Source organism: Lolium rigidum, chromosome 1 (genome assembly GCF_022539505.1).
Source record: "Lolium rigidum isolate FL_2022 chromosome 1, APGP_CSIRO_Lrig_0.1, whole genome shotgun sequence".
NCBI classification, from domain to species: domain Eukaryota; kingdom Viridiplantae; phylum Streptophyta; class Magnoliopsida; order Poales; family Poaceae; genus Lolium; species Lolium rigidum.
Genome location: NC_061508.1, coordinates 142,491,046 through 142,511,482, shown reverse-complemented (window position 1 = coordinate 142,511,482; position 20,437 = coordinate 142,491,046). Strand labels below are relative to the sequence as shown.

The 20,437-nt window shown below is 54.9% G+C and overlaps 1 protein-coding gene across 1 annotated transcript in view; it reads right to left on the bottom strand.

Annotated features, from left to right (window-relative positions):
* The window catches only part of LOC124682389 (protein ENHANCED DISEASE RESISTANCE 2-like), a 30,862-nt gene extending 10,642 nt beyond the window's left edge, over positions 1–20,220 (bottom strand). The window contains exons 1-9 of the mRNA XM_047217085.1: positions 19,945–20,220; positions 19,110–19,184; positions 18,952–19,005; positions 18,799–18,864; positions 17,780–17,835; positions 17,591–17,667; positions 12,796–12,921; positions 830–864; positions 49–149 (exon numbers count right to left, since the gene is read on the bottom strand). Coding sequence (XP_047073041.1) covers positions 49–149; positions 830–864; positions 12,796–12,921; positions 17,591–17,667; positions 17,780–17,835; positions 18,799–18,864; positions 18,952–19,005; positions 19,110–19,184; positions 19,945–20,220 — 866 coding nt within the window. The remainder of the gene's footprint in view (positions 1–48; positions 150–829; positions 865–12,795; positions 12,922–17,590; positions 17,668–17,779; positions 17,836–18,798; positions 18,865–18,951; positions 19,006–19,109; positions 19,185–19,944) is intronic.
* Between the last annotated feature and the right edge of the window lie 217 nt (positions 20,221–20,437).

The following is a 20,437-nucleotide window of genomic DNA, read 5'->3' as shown; positions in this document are numbered from 1 at the left end:
GAAAGGGTAATATATTTGTTGTAAAGACCAAAACAACTGTTAGCTTACTCATATCGCTTATGCTTATCAAGACTGAGAACCATTTCGAACACTGTGTCGGGATTTGCGCCAACCACACCAACAGACTTGAGAAGTATCCCCTTTCCACCCTGCAAGAAATAGCAATTAATAAAGGTGGAACCTTTCTCTTTCAAAAACATGGAGATGATTGGATACCAGTTTCAAAGAATAAATCGCATGGTCTTGTATACCTAAAGTTGACCAATTGCTCCAAAGGTTAGAATCAAAGAAACTTGTCAAGGAATCAGCAAGTTGTGATTTGACCAACTTTCTTAGGGTGCAAAGAAGAATGGGATCTTGCCAAAAGAAAAATGGCAGCAAGACAAACACAAAATAAATGTGATCAATGAAACAAACTTCTAATGTCTTAAACTAGTCCTAAACCATAGGTCCACATCGTCCATTAGGAAATAAAGAAATTCATGGTTGTTACGATGGCAGCAGATACCCCGAAGCAATTAATGCAACACTTTAAGCATTTCATTCATTAAAGTGCATAGCTATTTCGCTCTAATTTTACACTTCATGTTTCTGTTTTGTCTAGGTAAGCTGTAAAGAAACTAGTCTGGACAAGTATTAGCTAGCTGGTCATGATACTTATTGCTGATTGGCACGTACAAAATTGTGTGTAGCTAGCTGGTCAGCAAACAATAAGATAATGTGTCACAAGAAAGCAGTTAATTTCATTGAGCATCAGCTTAATGCCATCTAACAGAAAAGCTACAGCAATATCTTATACATTTGTCCTTAAAAAGCAAAAGAACTTCACCTTTGAGTTTGCAATATCTTCAAAAATTCTTATTCCTGGAACACGATAACAAAAATAGAGGTCAATAAGATCAGGAATAATCTGGACATGACTCAACAGAAGGAGCACTGTTCATATTTGCTCATTTTCTTCTAGGGATATTGTTGGAGAGTGTTAAAGTATGACTATATTGCTACCTTTTTTCATCATCTTAGAATATTGGCTGAAGTGATGCAACTCAATACAAAGTTAGTATTCGACACTGGTAAGAATTCACACTTGCTGTCTAATGAGAGTAAGTGCTAGAGTTTCGTATAACTCTTGGCAGTTAACATTGTCGTGGTATCGTCACGGCATATGCCATAGGGTGGCTAATCGAAGGGGCTCCTGAGAGATCTCACGGCGGTATCCGGAAGCGGGTATGGGCACGAGCGACACGGCGACGTACCCAGGTTCGAGGCCCTCCGGTGGAGGTAAAACCTCTACTCCTGCTAGAGTGTATATGATATCACACAAGTACAATGGTGCTCCTAGAGCTGTGTCCGGCTGCTCCTGGGAGGCTAAGGGAGACGATGGTCTCTCTCACAGGGCAGCGCTAAGGGTGGAATGAAGTGAGAATGATCGATCCTCCCCCGCACGAGGGGGGTAGCCCAGCTTATATAGGCGCTGGCACTTTACATACGAGTCCCTATAGTCTACTGGCCGGCTTGGCCGGCTCCGGCTTCCGCTCCTTCCCGAGGCGTTGACGTCATGGAGCCGTTGAGGCGTAGTGGCCTGTCCCGTCCGCCAGAGGAGGTCAGCGGTATGGCGAGGAGGAGTCTCTGTCGCCATCATGCCCCGTAGCCGGTACGGACCGTCGTAGGCGATGATGGCCTGTCCGGCGCGTGGCACCGCCGCTCTACGCGTGCCCCGCGCTTTACGGAAGATGAAGTCGGCGTGGACTTTAGGAACCCGGATCACCAACCCGGTTCCTTCCGATGGCAAGACTCGCCAGCCTCGAGTCGGTCCGAGGTACGGACCCCGGCCGGATATGGCTTGTAGAAGCCGGCCCGGCTACAGCATTGGCGGCCGTAGCCGGGCCGACTAGGACCTAGAGCCGGCCGGCTCCGGACCAGCCGGCCACGGCGCCGGCCCGGCCGCTCCTCGCCCGGCCTTTGCCGCGAGCCGGCCGCTGGTCAGCCGGTTGCTCCGCGTCCATTGCCCTACCCGGGTCTTCCCCCGACATTAGCCCCCGAGCCGGCAAGGTCCCGCGTTTAGAAGGACCTAGGCAGGTTTTCCGGCTTCTTGAATGTACTTGGCGGCACTTGGAGGGGCCGACTGAGAATTTTCATTCAGCCGGCTGCGCCCTCATCCGGCTCGTTCTTGCCGGCTGCTTCTAGCCGGATGCTATTTTCACTTGTGCTGCTTTTGCTTTCTCGCAAGTTTTGATGGCGTTTCCGCCTTGCTAATAACTTTCGGTCCGAGTTGAAATTCTTGTCCGGCTCCGGCTTGCAGCACGCCGGAGTCTCCGCCGCCTCGGGTCCCGCACCCGACTTGACCGGTCTGACGCCAGGGCTCTGCCGCCGGTTCGTCTGGTCACATCAATGTCCCTCCGGATCCGGTGCGGTTGTGGGCGACGTGGCGTGGCAGTTTCGGTAACGGTAGCGGTCGTGGGAGGAGTTAGGGCGCAAGTAATCCGGAGACGTGGCCCACGTTGCCCACTTGGAGGCCAACCGCCCACGCCTGAGGGCTTTAAAAGCCGCGGGGGAGGCATCGAGGCGGCACTTGCCCCCTTCTTCCTCCGCGCGCTCCCGTTTTCGTTCCTTCTCGCATTCGAGCTCTTCACTGCCCCGGCGCCGTTCTTCTTCCGCTCTCCTGGCGAGCTTCGGCGAACGGTTGCCCCGACGATCCTCCGTCGAGCCGCCACCGCAACCCCGCCAATCCGGCGCCACGGGGCCGCGCGCATCGACGGCGCGCCCTTCTCCACCGCGATCTCCTCCGGCGAGGAGCGGCTCTTCTTCGCCCTTCCGCCTCTCCTGGACTTCCTCTTCTTCTTCGTCCTCGATGGCCCAGCCGAGCGGCTCCTGGAAAGGATCTTATATGCGGGAGGATGACATTGCCCGGCTTGTGCGCCTCCGCCGCATCCCGGCGGGGGTGGTCACGAGGGCGCCGGGCGCGGAGATGGAGCCTCGGCCGGAGCCCGGCGAGCGCGTGGTCTTCGGCGCGCACCTCGACCGCGGATTGGGCTTGCCGGCTTCCAACTTCTTCCGCCGGTTCCTCGATCACTTCGGCCCGCAGCCCGCACCACCCTGCCGGCCAACGCCATGATCCTCCTCGACCGCTACGTGGCCTTCATGGAAGGCTACGCCGGCCTGTGGCCGGATGTGGATTTTTGGAGCCGGCTCTTCTACATCAAGGCGCGTACGACCGAAGGCCGTCTCGAGGACCCGCGGCGCCGCCTCCATCTATCCTCGTACGGGTACGTCCTTCCCGAAGATTCCGACCGTCGATTCCGTGAAGAATTGGCAGATGTCTTTCTTCTATGTGAGGAACGAGAGCCCGGCCTTCGACCGGCTCAACCTACCGGAATACAACCCGGCTCCGCCAGTCGGCCGGATCAACTGGGGCTGCAACGCCAAGTCCTCGGACCCGGACGCGGAGGTGAACCTCCTGTGGGACTTCCGACTTGCGATCCGTCGCCGGATCAAGAGCGGGCCGCTGAGGGAGGCCGACAGTACTTCAGTCGAACGAGCTGAATTCGGCAATCCGGCACTTTTATGAAAATTTGCAAGTCAACTCGCTTTTACTCTTTCCCTTAGTCGTTTTTCGCGTGCCGGCTCCCTAGGCCTTACTCCCGCCAGCCGGACAGCCGGGTTGCGGTCTGTAGCTGGATCGGAAGCCGGCTGTCGGAGACCGGATCACGTTACTGAGCCGGCCGCGTGAAAGGGTTCAAGCCAATTGGCGAAACGAAGTAGAGTATGCGAAACACTTGTCGGAAACGGCGCTCTTGGCGCATGCTTTTCATAGCTTACAAAAGGGATACAAGGGATACATACATTCCTCGCTCTCATGTGTAAAATGGTCGAAGCAACTCGACATTCCAGGGACGTTTAGTCTCTTCGTCGCTTTGCTTGCCTTGTTCTTTTTGGCCTCTTGGGCATCTATGAGATAGTAGGAGTCATTGCCTACCGCCTTGCTCACGATGAAGGGACCCTCCCATGGGGATGCTAGTTTATGCCGTCCCGACTGTCCGTTGGATCAGCCGGAGCACTAGGTCTCCTTCTCGAATGCTAAGGTCTTGACCTTCCGGCCGTGGTAGCGACGGAGGCTTTGCTGGTATACGGTTGACCCGGACTCGGCCATCGCCCGGACCTCTTCAACCGTGTCGACTCCATCTTCGCGAGCCTCTTTGGCTTCGGCTTCGTGTAGAGCTTGATCCTTGGCGCGTCGTGCTCGATATCGCCGGCAGGACGGCTTCGGCCCCGTATACGAGGAAGAAGGGTGTGAAGCCGACTGAGCGGTTTGGCGTCGTGCGCAGGCTCCACAGCACGCTGGGCAGCTCTTCAATCCAGCAGCCGGCTGAGCGCTCAAGCGGCTCCACCAGCCGGGGCCGGATGCCGGCTAGGATCAAGCCATTAGCCTTCTCCACTTGGCCGTTGGTCTCCGGGTGCGCCACGGACGATAGGTCCATCCGGATCCCCATCTCTCCGCGATGAGCGTTTAAAGATGCCTTCGGCCGAAGTTGTCGCCATTGTCGGTGATGATGCTATGCGGGTAGCCATATCTCACGATTATTTCCTTGAGGAATGTGACGGCCGTGGAGCCGTCCAGCCTTCTTGATTGGCTTGGCTTCGATCCACTTAGTGAATTTGTCAATCATCACCAAAAGATGAGTCATGCCGCCTCGGGCTGTTTTGAATGGGCCCACCATATCCAAGCCCCATACAAGCAAATGGCCAAGTAATGGGGATGGTCTTCAAGGCGGAGCCGGCGTCGCCTTTGCTTGGCGAAGCGTTGGCAGCCGTTGCACTTCTTCACCGGTTCTTCTGCGTCTCCGAGCGCAGTCGGCCGCAAAAACCGTGCCGGAAGGCTTTGGCCACTATGGCTCGGGAGGAGGCGTGGTGGCCGCACTCACCCCGATGGATTTCCCTTAGGAGTTCAATCCCTTCAGCCGGCTCGACGCACCGTCGGAGCACCCCACTTACGCTGCGTTTGTACGGCTCGTGGTTGATGATTGTATAGGCCTTGGCCCTTCTCTCAATCTGCCCGGCCTGGACTCTATCATCGGGCAAGACACCGTCGGTGAGGTAGGAGAGGAATTCTTGTGCCCATGAAGGTACGCATCTTATTTCGAATACGCCGACCAACGTGGTCTCCCGCGTGGGAGCTTCCGGCTCGACCGCATGGTCGCCGGGTTCGGCTTGCTAGCCGGCGGGTTCGGCTTGCTAGCCCCCGAGTGTGGCGATGAAGCCCCGGGTTGGACCGAGAAGTCCCCGGGTTCGGCGTGGTAGCCGGCCGGTTCGGCTTGTTCGCCCCCGACTTGGGCGATGAAGCCCCGGGTTCGGCCGAGCGGCCCCGGTCAGCCGGCACGAATATTGAATCCGAATCCGGTGACGGTATGATGGACGGCTTCTTGATAACCGCCAAGGCGATGCCCGGCGGAATGGCTTGCCGGGTTGAGCCAATCTTGGACAAGGCGTCAGCCGCCTCGTTGTTTGCTCGCGGCACATGGTGGAATTCGCAGCCGTCGAAGAAGCCGGATAGCCTGCTGGACATGGAAGCGGTATGAGGCCATGTTGGCGTCCTTCGCGTCCCGGCCGCCGGATGCTTGTTGTATGACCAAGTCGGAGTCGCCGAAGCATAGTATGCGACGCACGCCAATCTCCTTGGCCGGCTTCGGCCCATGAATGAGCGCTTCATACTCCGCCACGTTGTTGGATGCGGCGAAGTGGATCCGCAGGACGTAGTCCGGCCGGTCTCCCTTGGGAGAGGTGATGACGATGCCGGCTCCCAAGCCGTTGCGCATCTTCGAGCCGTCGAAGTGCATCTTCCAATGTGTGGAATCCGGCACGGGCGGCGGATATTGCATCTCAGCCCGGCCGACGAAGAAGTCCGCGAGGATCCGCGACTTGATGGCCGTGCGTGGCTCGTAGAGGATGGTGTGGGCGGCTAGCTCCGTGGCCCACTTGGCAACCCGGCCGTTGGCATCCTTGCTGCCGATGATTTCCGCCGAGGCGCCGTGGCGACCACCCCGATGGGATGTTCTTGGAAGTAGTGCTTGAGCTTCTTGGCCGCCATGTAGACACCATAGGTGACCTTCTCGGTAGTGGGGGTAGTTTTGCTTCGATCGGGAGAGCACTTCGCCGAGGTAATAGACCGGGCGCCTGGACCAGCCGCTCTCGTTTTCGGCTTCTTTGCGCTCCACCACCGGGACAACGCTAACCACTCGGTTGGTGGCTGCGATGTACAACAAGCATCGGCTCCATTGAACCCGGCGTTGCAAGGATTGGCGCGGTTGAAAGCACGCGCTTTAAGTCACGGAAGGCTTCATCCGCTCGCGGTGACCAGACGAACTTGTCCGCCTTCCTCATCAATTGATATAAGGGCAGTGCCTTCTCCCCAGCCGGCTGACGAAGCGGCTCAAGGAAGCCAGGCAGCCAGCGAACTTCTGGACGTCCTTGAGGCACTGCGGCAACTCCATCTTCTCAATGGCACTGATCTTCTCTGGGTTGGCTTCGATTCCTCGCTGAGAGACGAGGTAGCCCAGGAGTTGGCCGGCCGGCACGCCGAATGTGCACTTGGCCGGGTTGAGCTTCATCCGAAATCTTCTCGGATTGGTGAAGGTTTCTCTCGGATCATCAAGGAGGGTAGGCATCTCCTTGGTTTTTACAACGACATCATCCACATATGCGTGAACGTTTCGCCGATTTGATCCCGCAAACACTTTTGCATGCACCTTTGGTAGGTGGCGCTCGCATTTTTCAAGCCGAACGGCATAGTCGTGTAGCGGTAAGCCCCGTACGGGGTAATGAACGAAGTCTTTATTTGATCATCCGGATTCAAAGGAATCTCGGTGGTAGCCCGAATAGGCATCTAGAAAAGACAACAATTCACAGCCGGCAGTCGAGTCTATGACTTGATCTATGCGCGGCAGGGGAAGGGGCTCGGCACGCCTTGTTGAGGCTAGTGTAGTCGATACACATGCGCCGAGAGCCGTTCTTCTTCAAAACCAGGACCGGGTTTGCCAACCAGTCCGGTGCAAGCACTTCCATGATGAGCCGGCTGCCGCAGCCACGGCGATTTCTTCACCGATGGCCTTCCTTCGTTCTTCGGCGAAGCGCCCGAGAGGCTGCTTCACCGGCTTGGCGTCAGCCGGACGTGGAGGTGGTGCTCAGCCAACTCCCTCGGTACACCCGGAATGTCTCTTGGAGTCCATGCGAAGATGTCCCGATTCTCACGGAGGAAGCCGGTGAGCTCGCTTTCCTATTTCTTGCTCAGCCGGCACCGATGGTGACGTACTTGTCCGGCCGCGCCGGGTCCAGCGAGATCTTCTTGGTGTTGTCGGCCGGCCGGAAGTGAGTCGTCCCAGCCGGGTTGCCCGCAGCCGGCATGTCCGTCCGCGCGGCCTTGGCGAGGGCAACGGCGTCGTGGATGAGCCGCTTCTCGGTGGCGATGACCGCGTCCGGGCCATCTTGGAGCTCGCGTGGCGCAGTCCATGGAGCGGCGATAGTCGCCGGCTACGGTGATGACCCCTTTGGGCCCGGCAGCTTCATCTTCGTGTACCCATAGTGGGGCACCGCCATGAACTTGGTCGTGGCCGGCCTGCCCAGGAGCGCGTGGTAGGGACTCACGAGGTCCACCACCTCGAACTCGATTCTTTCGGTGCGGAAGTGATCCGGCTTCCCGAACATCACCTCCGGCCGTGATCCGGCCAATCGGCCGGCAGCAGTGGCCTCGGCACGATGCCATGGAAGACGGTGGGGTGGGGCGCAACTCGGCCTCCCGGATGCCCGGCTTGCGGGCGGTGTCGCGGTAGAGGATGTTGATGCCGCCGCCGCCGTCGATGAGGACGCGCGAAAATCGCACGCCGCGCCGAGTCGTGCCGATGGTGGGGTCGAGGACCGAGGCGTAGCTGCCCGGCTTCGGCGAGACAGCCGGTGTGTCGCGGCGATCAAAGGTGATGGCCTCGCTCCGACCGGCTTAGGTACTCGGGGGACCGGCGGTATGACCGCGTTGACCTCGAGGGAACGGCTCGGCGGCTCGTCTTGTCCTCGGGCTCGGAGGTGAAGATGATGTAGGTAGCATCTTCGGCCGGATATCGGCCATGCCGCACTTGGTTAGCCTCGTGGTGCTCGAGGTTGGCGTTCTCGCGCCGCCTTGGCCACCCGGCCCGCCGGCCGGAGGAGGCGGGGTGGGGGGAGGGGTTCACCGCTCGTCGGCCGCTTCATGAAGTGGCGTCGCGGGTGGTGTGGTTGGAGGGGTTCTTGCCGCCGTGGTACTTGCACGGCGAGTCGAGCATCCGCTCGAAGGTGTACTTCGGCTTCCATTGCCGGTCTCGTTTGCTTCAGCGGCGGCCGCCGCTCTGCCGCGTTGTCCGACACGGCCGCCACATGGGCGGAACCGTACCGGCGGTCCGGCTGGTCGCCGTGACGCTTGCCGCGGTAGTTGTCCCGCCGGCTGCCATGCGAGCCGCCCTCGGCCGGCTTGTGCTCGGCCGGCTTGTTGTTGTCCCGTCTTGCTGGGGCTGGTGAAATATCCGCCGGCACCTTGCCGGCTTCCTCCGCCAGCGCGTACTTGTCCGCGATGACCATCAGGGCGGCCATCGTCTTGGGCTCGCTGCGGCGCAGCTTGTGCCACAAAGCATGGTGTTGGGCCGGCAGCCTCCCATGAAGAAGCCGATGGCTTGCATCTCGTGCACGCCCTCACGGGAGTTGCGCATCTCGCACCGGCCGCGTTAGGTACGCGCGATCCGTCTCGTCCGGCCCCGCTTGCACATCTCAAGCCGCTGAGGGCGACCCGGCCGGCGATAGGTGCCGGTGAAGTTGCCGATGAAGGCGGCTCGAAGTCCAGCCCAGCCGTTTATGCTGCCGGCCGGCGGGTTGTTGAGCCATGTGCGGGCGGAGCCGAGCAGCATGAGGGGAGTAGCGCACGGCCCGGCGCTTGTTGCCCTTGGCGATGCCGACCGCCGTGGAGTAGTCCAGCGAGCCGGTCTTCCGGCTTGGCGGTGCCGTCGTACTTGGGGGTGTCGCGCGGGAGCCGGAAGCCGTCGACCATGGGCTCGTTGAGGATCCGCGGCCCGAAGCACTTTGGGCCGGCCGGCCCTTCTTCTTCGCGATGCGGGATTGAACCAGCCCGGTCGAGGCGGTCCCGAGCGTCCGTTGGCTCGATGCGCGGGCCCGGCCGGAGTGGGCCGGCCGGCGAGCGCCGCCGGCTTCGGAGCCGGCCGGTGTGGGCGTCGAGGCTCGGAGTCTTGCTCCCGGTTCCGGCTTGGTGGGGCCCGGCCGCGGCCGCCGCCGCCGCCGGCCGGTGGCTCGGCCGGCTCGAGGTTGCGTGCGTGGCGCGGGAGTCGTTGCGCCGGCTTGGTCCTCGGGAGGTGGACTCGGCCGTATCCTCGGCGTTGCTCGCGGCACCACGAGCGTGAGAAGCTCTAGGGTCTCGGGCGTACCTGGGGTCTTTCGACTGCTTGTTGGCAGCCTTCACCAACTCAGTCACCCGCGCAGTCTGGCGGCGTAACTCTTCGCCTTCGAGGCGATGCAACTCTTCTGCGGCGGCTTCGGCCGCGAGCATGTTCTTGTCGGGGGTGTTGTAGATGGGCAGCTCCATGGATGGAGCCGGCTCGTCCGCGCCGTCGCGGTCGATCTCGGCGCCTAGGTCGCGGCCTCTGCGGCGGATCTGGCCGGCTCGGCCGGGGTTGTCGCCGCCCGGGGTGAGGCCGTGGGCGCGGTTGTACTCGCGGCTGGGTGATGTCCCACCGGCGCTAGCGAGCAGCCGCCTCTCGGTCCGCTTGAGGAGGAGCACGCGGTGCGCCTCCGTGTCTGCCTCAACGGCGGCGGCGTCGGCGCGCGGTGCCGGTGGTGAGCGGAGTGCTCAGCTTTGCCCGGACTTGCTCCAGCCGGGATGGTGGTGGTGGTGCCTTTGCGCCTGATGCGGACGCGTGCCCGCCGACGTCGCGCTCCAGGTCGGGGCCGCGGACGCGCGTGGACTTGGAGGGATGTTCCTCGCCAGCCATCATGACTTGCACGACGGCGGGGCTGGCGGGAGCGGCTCGCCGCCGGCTCGCGGAGGGGTCGGCGCAGCAGCAGACCTGCCGCGGGTAGCGCGGCGGTGCGACGGTGGCGACGTAGACGTCGTGGCCGCCGAAGGAGATGACGCCGCCGCCGGCCGGGAAGGGCCGGTCGGCGCGAGCAGCCTGGCCGTCGAGGAGCCGAATCTCCGGATCAAGCCCAGGCGACTCGCTCGCCGGCTGGTGATGGCGAGGCCCGTCCGGATGAAGACACCGGCCGAGGACGCCGAAGGCCCCACGGTGGGCGCCAAATGTCGTGGTATCGTCACGGCATATGCCATAGGGTGGCTAATCGAAGGGGCTCTCGAGAGATCTCACGGCGGTATCCGGAAGCGGGTATGGGCACGAGCGACACGGCGACGTACCCGGGTTCGAGGCCCTCCGGTGGAGGTAAAACCTCTACTCCTCGCTAGAGTGTATATGATATCACACGAGTACAATGGTGCTCCTAGAGCTGTGTCCGCGCTGCTCCGGGAGGCTAAGGGAGACGATGGTCTCTCTCACGAGGCGACGCTAAGGGTGGAATGAAGTGAGAATGATCGATCCTCCCCCGCACGAGGGGGTAGCCCAGCTTATATAGGCGCCGGCACTTTACATACGAGTCCCTATAGTCCATCGGCCGGCTTGGCCGGCTCCGGCTCCGCTCCTTCCCGAGGCGCCGACGTCATGGAGCCGTTGAGGCGTAGTGGCCTGTCCCGTCCGCCGAGGAGGTCGGCGGTATGGCGAGGAGGAGTCTCCGTCGCCATCATGCCCCGTAGCCGGTACGGACCGTCGTAGGCGATGATGGCTCGTCCGGCGCGTGGCACTGCTGCTCTACAGTGCCCCGCGCTTTACGGAAGATGAAGTCAGCGTGGACTTTAGGAACCCGGATCACCAACCCGGTTCCTTCCAGTGCAAGACTCGCCAGCCTCGAGTCGGTCTGAGGTACAGACCCCGGCCGGATATGGCTTGTAGAAGCCGGCCCGGCCTACGGCATTGGCGGCCGTAGCCGGGCCGACTAGGACCTAGAGCCGCCGGCTTCCGGACCAGCCGGCCACGGCGCCAGCCGGCTGCTCCTCAGCCGGCCTTTGCCGCGAGCCGGCCAGTGGTCAGCCGGTTGCTCCGCGTCCATTGCCCTACCCGGGGTCTTCCCCCCGACAAACATTAGTTTCAGTGGGACCCACGAAAACTCCACTAATCTCTACATGCTACCAGAGTCCAGAGATTTATCTCTAAACTTAACGTTAAATCACCCATCATCACCGCGCCGCTGTCATCCTCTGCTCATTCTTACAGAGCACCTTTGTGGGAAACCGCGACAATCTCAGGTCTAGTGGTCTACCCCTACCCTAGCTGCAAGAGGTGATGGTATTGAGTGTGCACAGGCAGGCTGCAGCATGGGCAGCCAGATCAAACCCTTTTAGGCCACAGAGCTGGCTGCTGCCTTTGTGCCTGCTGTTGATGCTGTGTTTAAGCGTAGTGTGCCGTTGGGATGCTGCATGGAAGAAGTTAAGGAATAGGTTCAGTTATTCTCGAATTGTTTGGCATCACTTCTTTTGTCGAAACCAAGAAAACTTGGTTGGGGTCACTTTTTTTTATGAAAACGAGGCAAATTGATTGCATCATTAGAGGTGGTCAAGGTGATCATGGTGGACGTGATGGCACTAGTGGTGACTGGTGAGTATAGAAAAAGTGACACAGTCATGGCATCCGAAGCAAAGCTTCAGTGCAGTATCACAGTGGTCTCAGCAAGGGTATTGCAGTATGCAATCAGATTTTCCATGTGTCAAGCCCATGTCGGTGCGGAGTGTTGGACAATTTGTATTAGTCTATAACAAAGACCAATTGAACATTTAGTACTATAAATGAAGGGGATGAGGTTCTAGGGTACAGCACGCAGTTATTCCCAAACATTTCTGCAGATATGTATAATGGGCACAAGTAATGGTCTCAGGGAATGCTGGTATGCCGTGGATGAGTTAACAACCACGTTATCTCTTAATAAACACATGCTATATCAACAAACTCAATTAAAAAAATACAATTTTCATGTGAGAATAGCAAACTGGAGAATTGCTAGTATCAAGATTATATAACTGCAAGGTAGTAGGACCATCTAACTATTCTAACGAGATAGTGTAAGGTGGCCTTGCCATATAATAACATGTGTCATGTTTGCATCACTATGTTCATCAGCACAGAAGACCAAGATATATGGAACTGCAAACCTGAACTGTGTCTTATTAAGCTAAAAAAGCCAATAGCTCCAAACTGCCAGATAAACTAATTAAAAAGATTGCAGGGATAACTAATGAGATCGATGGGGGGTTAAATTGGTGCCAGATGTGTATAGCAATTCTCTTGAAATTTTACATGGATGATCGAGGGTCCTCAACTTTATATGATTCGTGATAACTTTATATGATTCGTGATATATTGTGCATGGTTCCACATGTAGAGCAAAACCATTGACAGGCTTACAAAAGATGAGTTAAGAGACAACAGCGGCTTACAAAAATGCTAAGTCATTGCAATAATTGTCTAGTCAAGCATAAATAAATACATAACAGCATCATCTTTTCTCAGTAGGCAAAGCCACAAAAGATTTTGTGTGTGACTTTCATGAATGTTGATATAGTTGAGTAACCATCTGAAAGCACAACTTTGAAAGAAAACTGAAGAGTAAATACAGCAAGGTGCACCATATTGCTTATGGAGTAGCAATCGGTGTAGCATAAGCATATACCATTTAATATTCGAACAAATCTCCATTCATGTGCTTCAGGTGCATCTCCAGCAACACCTCCAAAGTTTGTGTTAACACTTTCATGGCTTTGAAGATCTGAGGACTGCCGAAGGAGCATTTCTGGTCCTGTAAAGTACATGTAATACAGGACCTTTAGACAAGCAAGCAATCTGCCACTTATTACTTAACTTCAACAATGTAACATGTATGGTAATATATTATAGTTTGGAAATAATAATATTTTACAATTGCATTGACTGAAAATATTTGGACAACCCACAAACAAATAGCAGAGTAAAACATTCAACATGGTATATGTGCACACAAAGTAACCCATTTGAACAAAAATTCTAAGGCAAACCAAATCGCCTGGAGGAAATTTTCACTGTCAGAATGTTATCCAGACTCTAAGAGGATTATATTTGAACTGGTTGCAACATGGAGGTACTCCAGGTAACCTATATCTGGTGCTTAGGGGCTGTAACCTATATTTGGAGCTTCCAGGAACATGTCGGCTGGTTTTAGGGTTGCACTGTGATTTCCTTCTACTAGGGAATGTTTTCATTCTATGTTGATGGTTTTGTAGCACTGTAGTGCTCACCCATGTGTCGCCAGCTATCACAAGTACCTTTGTATACCTGAACATTTTGAGAGCTTGGGGTATCCTCCCATGTGTCTTGGGAGCCAGCTATCACATGTACCTTTGTATACCTGAACATTTTCAGTAAAAGCTTGGGGGTATCCTCCCTTTTATATGGCTGAAAAAAGATCTTAAGGCTAGCAGTATCAGACACCTTTAAAATTACTCATCCTCTGTGAGAAACACATAGTTTCTGTAAGTTTGAGCATCGACATGGTAGTTGTTTTAAGTTAGGACTGTTAGGTTATGACTATTAGAGTAAACTACAAAAAAAAACTTATGAACTTTGGCATTAGTTAGTAAAGTTCGTAATGCCGAAAAATTGCAAAAAAAAAAAACATTACCAAGTAATGCCACAGAACTGCCAACTAACCTGTGTCTGAAAAGAATATAAGTTTTATGAGTTTACCGAATTGAAACTGGACTTGAGAACCATGCAGCAACAAGAAGTCAACAACAACATCAAAGCCTTTTTCCCACAAGTTGGGGTAGGCTAGATATGAAACCCAACGGAACAATAAGGAAACCAAATCAAGGACAGAGAAAAAAAGAACAAGTAAACTAAGATTCCAGCACATGGATCGCTGATTTCCATGCAGTCCTATCAAGAAACAAATCTTTAGGAACATTCCAGTCCCTCAAGTCTCTATTTACCGCCTCCGCCAATGTCAACTTTGGTCATCCTCCACCCCTCCTAGTATTTTCCATACTCTTTAGAATTCCTTGTGGAGGCCTCCGTTTGAGATGACCAAACCACCTTAGTCAGTGCTGGACTAGCTTCTTGTCGACCGGTGCCACCCCTAGCTTATCACGAATTACCTCATTCCTAATCCGGTCCTTTCTTTTATGGCCACACATCCACCGTAGCATGCACATCTCCGCAACACTTATTTGTTGGATGAGTTTGTTGGATAAAGTCCCTGTACTGTTGTCTCTGTGGAGAGGCTGCTGCACATGGTCCTGTGGAGGACTGGCTGCAGCATACATGGTCCTTGTGAAGGACTGCTGTTAGGATAGGAAAGTATCTTTGACTGCCTTTAGGGGCATCAAGGACTGGCAGTTAGCAGCACCCTTGACTGCTTTTAGGGGCATCAAAGACTGGCAGTTAGACTAGCATCTTAGCATATTCGTGGCTGGCTAGCAGCTATATATCTGTATCCCCAACCCTCTGGTTGGTTATGGCATTGTATGAGATGTGTGTGAAATAAACCAACGAAAATTGCCCCAACTCTCCTAGTGTCATCCTCTTCTTCATGAAAGTGAGGCTAGAGATACTAACAAGTGGTATCAGAGCAAGGTTGTCTTGCAGCCTGAGCATTTCCTGCTCCTCCCCTTCACAGGGAAGGGAGCAGCCCCAACCAGTAGCAGCCTCAACTGCCCCTGGTTACTTCCCTCCGTCCGGGTTGTCGAGCAGCAGCTCGTCGGAAGCAGCGCTCAGCCCCCCAGCAGCGAGCCATGTCCGACGGCCACTCTCAGCACACGGCTACCTCCAGCACGCGGCGTCGGCAGGAGGCCGATCGCGCCGCGGCAGAGGAGCGTGAACGAGTGGCTGCAGCAGCCGCTGCGGTGACAGCAAGGGCGTCGAGGCTGGCAGCAGCGGAGCTGGCAGCAGCCAGAGCGGAGGTAGAAGCAGCAGAGGCAGCGGAGGCAGCACGTGCGGCGGCGGCGGAGGTCGAGGTGCTGCGCGGCAGCGCCAACGGCTCCGTCTCTGCTGATGGCAACGCCGACGCAGACGCCACAGCGCGAGAGCGGGTGGCGCAGTGGGCAGCCGAGCACGCCCGCGCTCCCGGAGGAGGCGCGCACGGCGGTGGCGCTCCCGGAGGAGGCGCGCACGGCGGTGGCGCTCCCGGAGCGCACGGCGGCTGCCGCTGGGACGACCAAGACCGCGGCCTCTAGGGGTCCGGACTGTGGTCAGGGACGTTGGTCCCGGTGTTGGGTGGCCTACCCTCACCAAAACCAACTACGTCGAATGGGCCGCGGTCATGAGGATCAGGCTCCAGGTGCGGCACATGTGGGAGGCGGTCCAGTACGGCGACGTCGACCACCATGAGGATCGACGGGCGTTGGATGCCCTCATCGCTGCAGCTCCGCTCGAGATGCGCTTCTCGCTTTCCAACAAGCGGACCGCCAAGGAGGCTTGGGACGCCATCGCTGCGGCACGCACGGCAGCCGACCGTGCTCGCAAGTCGACACCGCAGGCACTTCGCAAGGAGTGGGAGAACCCGGCCTTCAAGCCGTGGGAGGACGTCGATGACTTTGCTCTCCGTCTGAACACTTTGTTGCAGAAGATGGTGCAGTTCGGTGATGACACCTACGACGAGGAGAGAGCTGTCGAGAAACTCTTTCGCTGCATCCCCGAGAAGTACAAGCAGATGGCTCGCTCGATCGAGTCTCTGCTGGACCTCTCCACGATGACGATCGAGGAGGCGATAGGTCGCCTCAAGGTCGTCGACACCGACGAGCCACAGCCTCTCTTGGGGCCCATCACCATTGACGGGAAGCTACTTCTCACTCGGGAGCAGTGGGATTCCTGCCACGGTGACATGAAGAAGGGGGAGTCCTCTTCCACGCCAGGCGGCCGCAAGCCGGGGTGCAAGGACTTGCCGACGATGATGCCCGCGGAGGCGCCGCCGGCAGGCACAAGCCGGCACCAGACGACACCTATCGCAACTGTGGTCGGCTTGGCCATTGGGCCAGGCCCACGTCGCACAGGCGGAGGAGGAGGAGCCAGCTCTGTTCATGGCGCATGCAAGCATCGAGCTACCTCCAGCGGCACCGACCGCAGCGGCTCTCCTCCACCTCGACGAATCAAAGGCACACGTCCTTCTTGGCGATGGCTCCGACAACAACAAGATTGGCGGGTGGTACCTCGACACCGGCGCCACCCACCACATGACCGGTCGACGGGAGTTCTTCGCGGACCTTGACTCCGACGTGCGAGGCTCCGTCAAGTTTGGGGATGCCTCCGCCGTGGAGATTAAGGGTGTCGGCTCCGTCACCTTCACAGCCAAGACTAGAGAGCATTGGCTGCTCACTGGTGTCTACTACATTCCTGCGCTGAGGAACTCCATCATCATCCTGGGACAGCTGGATGAGAACGGCTCGAGCGTGCTGATCGAGCATGGGACCCTACACATCTGGGATCGCCACCGTTGCCTGCTTGCCAAGGTAACCAGAGGCACAAATCGCCTCTATGTTCTTGATGTGCAGGTGGCACAACCCCTCTGTCTCGCTGCTCGTCGGGACGACGAGGCGTGGTAGTGGCACGAGCGCTTCGAGCATCCTCACTTCGAGGCCCTGAAGCGTCTCAGTGACACGGAGATGGTGCGAGGCCTGCTGTGCCTCGACCATGTGGAGCAGTTCTGCGACGTCCGGGCGAGCTTCCGAGCCAAGGAGAGGCTCGAGCTCGTGCACAGGGACTTGTACGGCTCGGGATGGCTCAGCGCTCCCACAAGACAACGTACAAGACTTAGGGGGAGAATGTTGGATAAAGTCCCTGTACTCGTTGTCTCGTGGAGAGGCTGCTGCACATGGTCCTGTGGAGGACTGGCTGCAGCATACATGGTCCTTGTGAAGGACTGCTGTTAGGATAGGAAAGTATCTTTGACTGCCTTTAGGGGCATCAAGGACTGGCAGTTAGCAGCACCCTTGACTGCTTTTAGGGGCATCAAGGACTGGCACTTAGACTAGGATCTTAGCATATTCGTGGCTGGCTAGCAGCTATATATCTGTATCCCCAACCCTCTGGTTGGTTATGGCATTGTATGAGATGTGTGTGAAATAAACCAACGAAAATTGCCCCAACTCTCCTAGTGTCATCCTCTTCTTCATGAAAGTGAGGCTAGAGATACTAAGAGTTGTCTTTTATTGGGCCAACATTTTGCTCCGTATAGCATCGCCGGCCTGATTGCCGTCCTATAGAACTTACCTTTTAGCTTTTGTGGGACTTGAGAACCATGAAGAGGACAATTTTTTTATAAAATTGGCCATTCATACTTTACGCAGCTAACGAATCGTCTAATCCCCAACTAAGTGCTCATTTGCACAACGATAAGGCTGCATTTCCAATCCCTATTCCACCCTGGCAAGGGCCTCTAGAGGTCAAATTTAGAACTGCGTTTGATACAAGTTAATATTGCAGATATATCATGTTACCTTTGCCAATACGCACAAGTTTCCCCAAGCCTTTTGCATATCTTCTTACACGAGGTCGATGCCCATCAAGATTAAACCTCCAGGTGTTAACAAGGTGTTAACAGTTAGATGTCAAAATTTGACTAAAGAAAAGCAATTTAACATGAAAATTGGAAAAGAGATTATTGTTCTCATTGGAAATTCCCATACTCGTTTTCATTCTGCAATCTTTTCCAGTTAACCCCTCTTGTCAGGTCATGGTCAGCCTGTTGTAAAAGAATGTGTAAGTGAAAGCAACAAGAACAGATAAAATGGAACAAGGATTTGATTATTTCCGCATAACAAGAGGAGTCAACTTTTAAGTCTTAACTATACAAAGAATCACCCCTGTGTATAAATGTGCAGTTCAATGATCCGAACAAACATTTTTTTACATTAAATCATGATACAGGTTTGTAGAGGGTAAACCAACAATAACAGTTCTACACCAAGGGACAAGTGCTAAGCAATATGGTAGAGTATCAAATGCGCTTTTCTAGATGTTCTCTAGCACTTCAAAATTTCCAGAAACTTCAGACACCCGCCTCCCCTCACACCAGCAATCAGCTTTCTCGCTGGCAAGTTATATTTCGAGTGCAACTGTTCGGAGTGCCATATTAACATTTGCATGCAGAATGCACATCCAGTTGTGATGATTCGTGGGCTATTGGTAAATGGTAATACTGTAATACATATCTCTTAAGTGCATACAAAATTTGAGATGACTAAACCACTTCAATTCTACAACTTTTATATTTACAACAATATGTAGTCAGCACCTGTAGCATGTCTCATATATTGCAGATTTATGTTAATCCAATTGACAACAGTATTAATCATCTCATTACATAATAAATTATACTACTGCGTATTCATTTTACACTTGCACCTCTCTTGCTATAGCATGGCACTTCATTTTTTCGATAAAGAGCATGGCACTTCATAGAGAAAGAACTAACAAGAACATTAACCAGTGAATTATCATAGTTCTATACTAATAACACAAGAGGAAACAAGGAAAACAATTATATCGGTATATATACTTCAGCTGAAGTGGCTTAAAGGCTTTTAGCCTGTTAGGCTACAACATAATCCATTTGAACGATGGTGTTGGTGCATTGTCTCCCTAAACATCCAAACTACTTTATCTGGATACAATCAAGTGGTATCTGACAACGCTTGCATAATACCTGTTGTTTGGCCTGCTCAAATGCTTCAGCCCATTTCCGAGCTTCACCAGGAGTCGCGCATGCGATCTAGTAAAAGACAATAACGAGAGATCTTTGGTTGCCATGTTGAGGAGGATTGTTTACAAACACACAAGAGCGTAACAAGATGAGTACCTCTCCTTTCTTCGTTTTATCCAATCTATTGCACAACCTCAAGACATAAAAATCCTGGGAATTCAAAATATAAATTGGTTATTTCTTAAGTAAGCATCAATCCATTCACGTCATTGCAATTGAAGGACTGACACAAAGTTGGACCATTGCGGCATTACCCCATGGTTGACCTTCTGGCGACCAAGCTCCTCCACCATAAGAGTGTGACTAACAAAACCCTTTCGGATAGGTTCCTACAGAAGACGTGTATGAGAAAATCGTCCACAAGAAGGGCCAAGAAAAACTTGAGAGATACAATTCTGCAAATGAAGAAATGGTTGTGGAGTAATGCCCAAACATAACTCTACCCATTTGTCTTGCTAACTAATGGCCACACTGAAAACAACAGGCATAATAACTCACTCTGTAGACGTATGGTAGCACCATAACTGCATAAATATTACTGAAATTACAACCCGGAACAACCCTACATGAGAATTGGGTTTTCTAAATCTGACAACACACATGAAGGACACGCAGACCAGGATATTGATGTCAAAATCCCCTCAACAAATTCTCAACTCTAAATTTCAACACAAACCCCTGTAACAGGGTACAGATTTAAAACGCATGCATCTCAGCATTTTCCCCACTTCCTGACAAGTCTGACCGCTAAATCCCCAGCAGAGAAATAATCACAGGCGCATAGAATTTACAAACCAAATAAACCCCTAAAACTAAACATTCCAGCTCGCACAATTCAGCAGCTCATCTAGCCCCCAAAATTCTGACTAGGTTAAAGCTCACCCAAACCCGCGAGCGAAGCAACGGCGCGGGCACAACAAAACTAACAAGCAGCTAAGCAAGGCGTAGCTGTCGGGTCCCGTAAATTGCAGCCAGCTACATCCACTCTGACAAGCTGTAACCCGAACTCCACGACTACCAAAAGCGAACGATTCAGAGCCAATTTCAGGCGGCGAGAGCAGAGCTCGAAGAGGGGCGCGGGGGGCTTACGAGTCCCGGGTTCTCGTGCGGGTCGCGCTTGTACATGGCGACGCACTTGCCGCGGATGACGAGGAAGCGGAGGTGGCAGTACTCGTGGCCGATGGAGTTGACGCCGAGGTGGTAGACCCAGCCGGAGTACTCCGAGGCGCTCCGGCCGCTGCCGCTTCCACTGCTCCCGCTGCCGGCGTCCGGCGAGCCCGGCTCCAGGTCCTCCACCTCGATCACCTCGGCGGCCGCCTCGGCCACCGGAAGCGGCGCAGGCGGCTCCGCGGTCGCGGCCGCCATCTCCGACCGCGTGGTGTGCTGAATCCCGTGGGGAGGCTTCCAAGCCGGGAAGAAGGCAGAAAAGGGAAAGAGCAATAATTTCGGTCATACTCTTGGTTTCTCAGGTTATTATATTCTGGGGCGCTGGGGAAGTAGCCGTTATCTTCGAGGTGTCGCGTCGCTAATTCATTTCCTCTTTTTCATATGTTATTATTACTAAGAAAAGTCCTCGCATTAT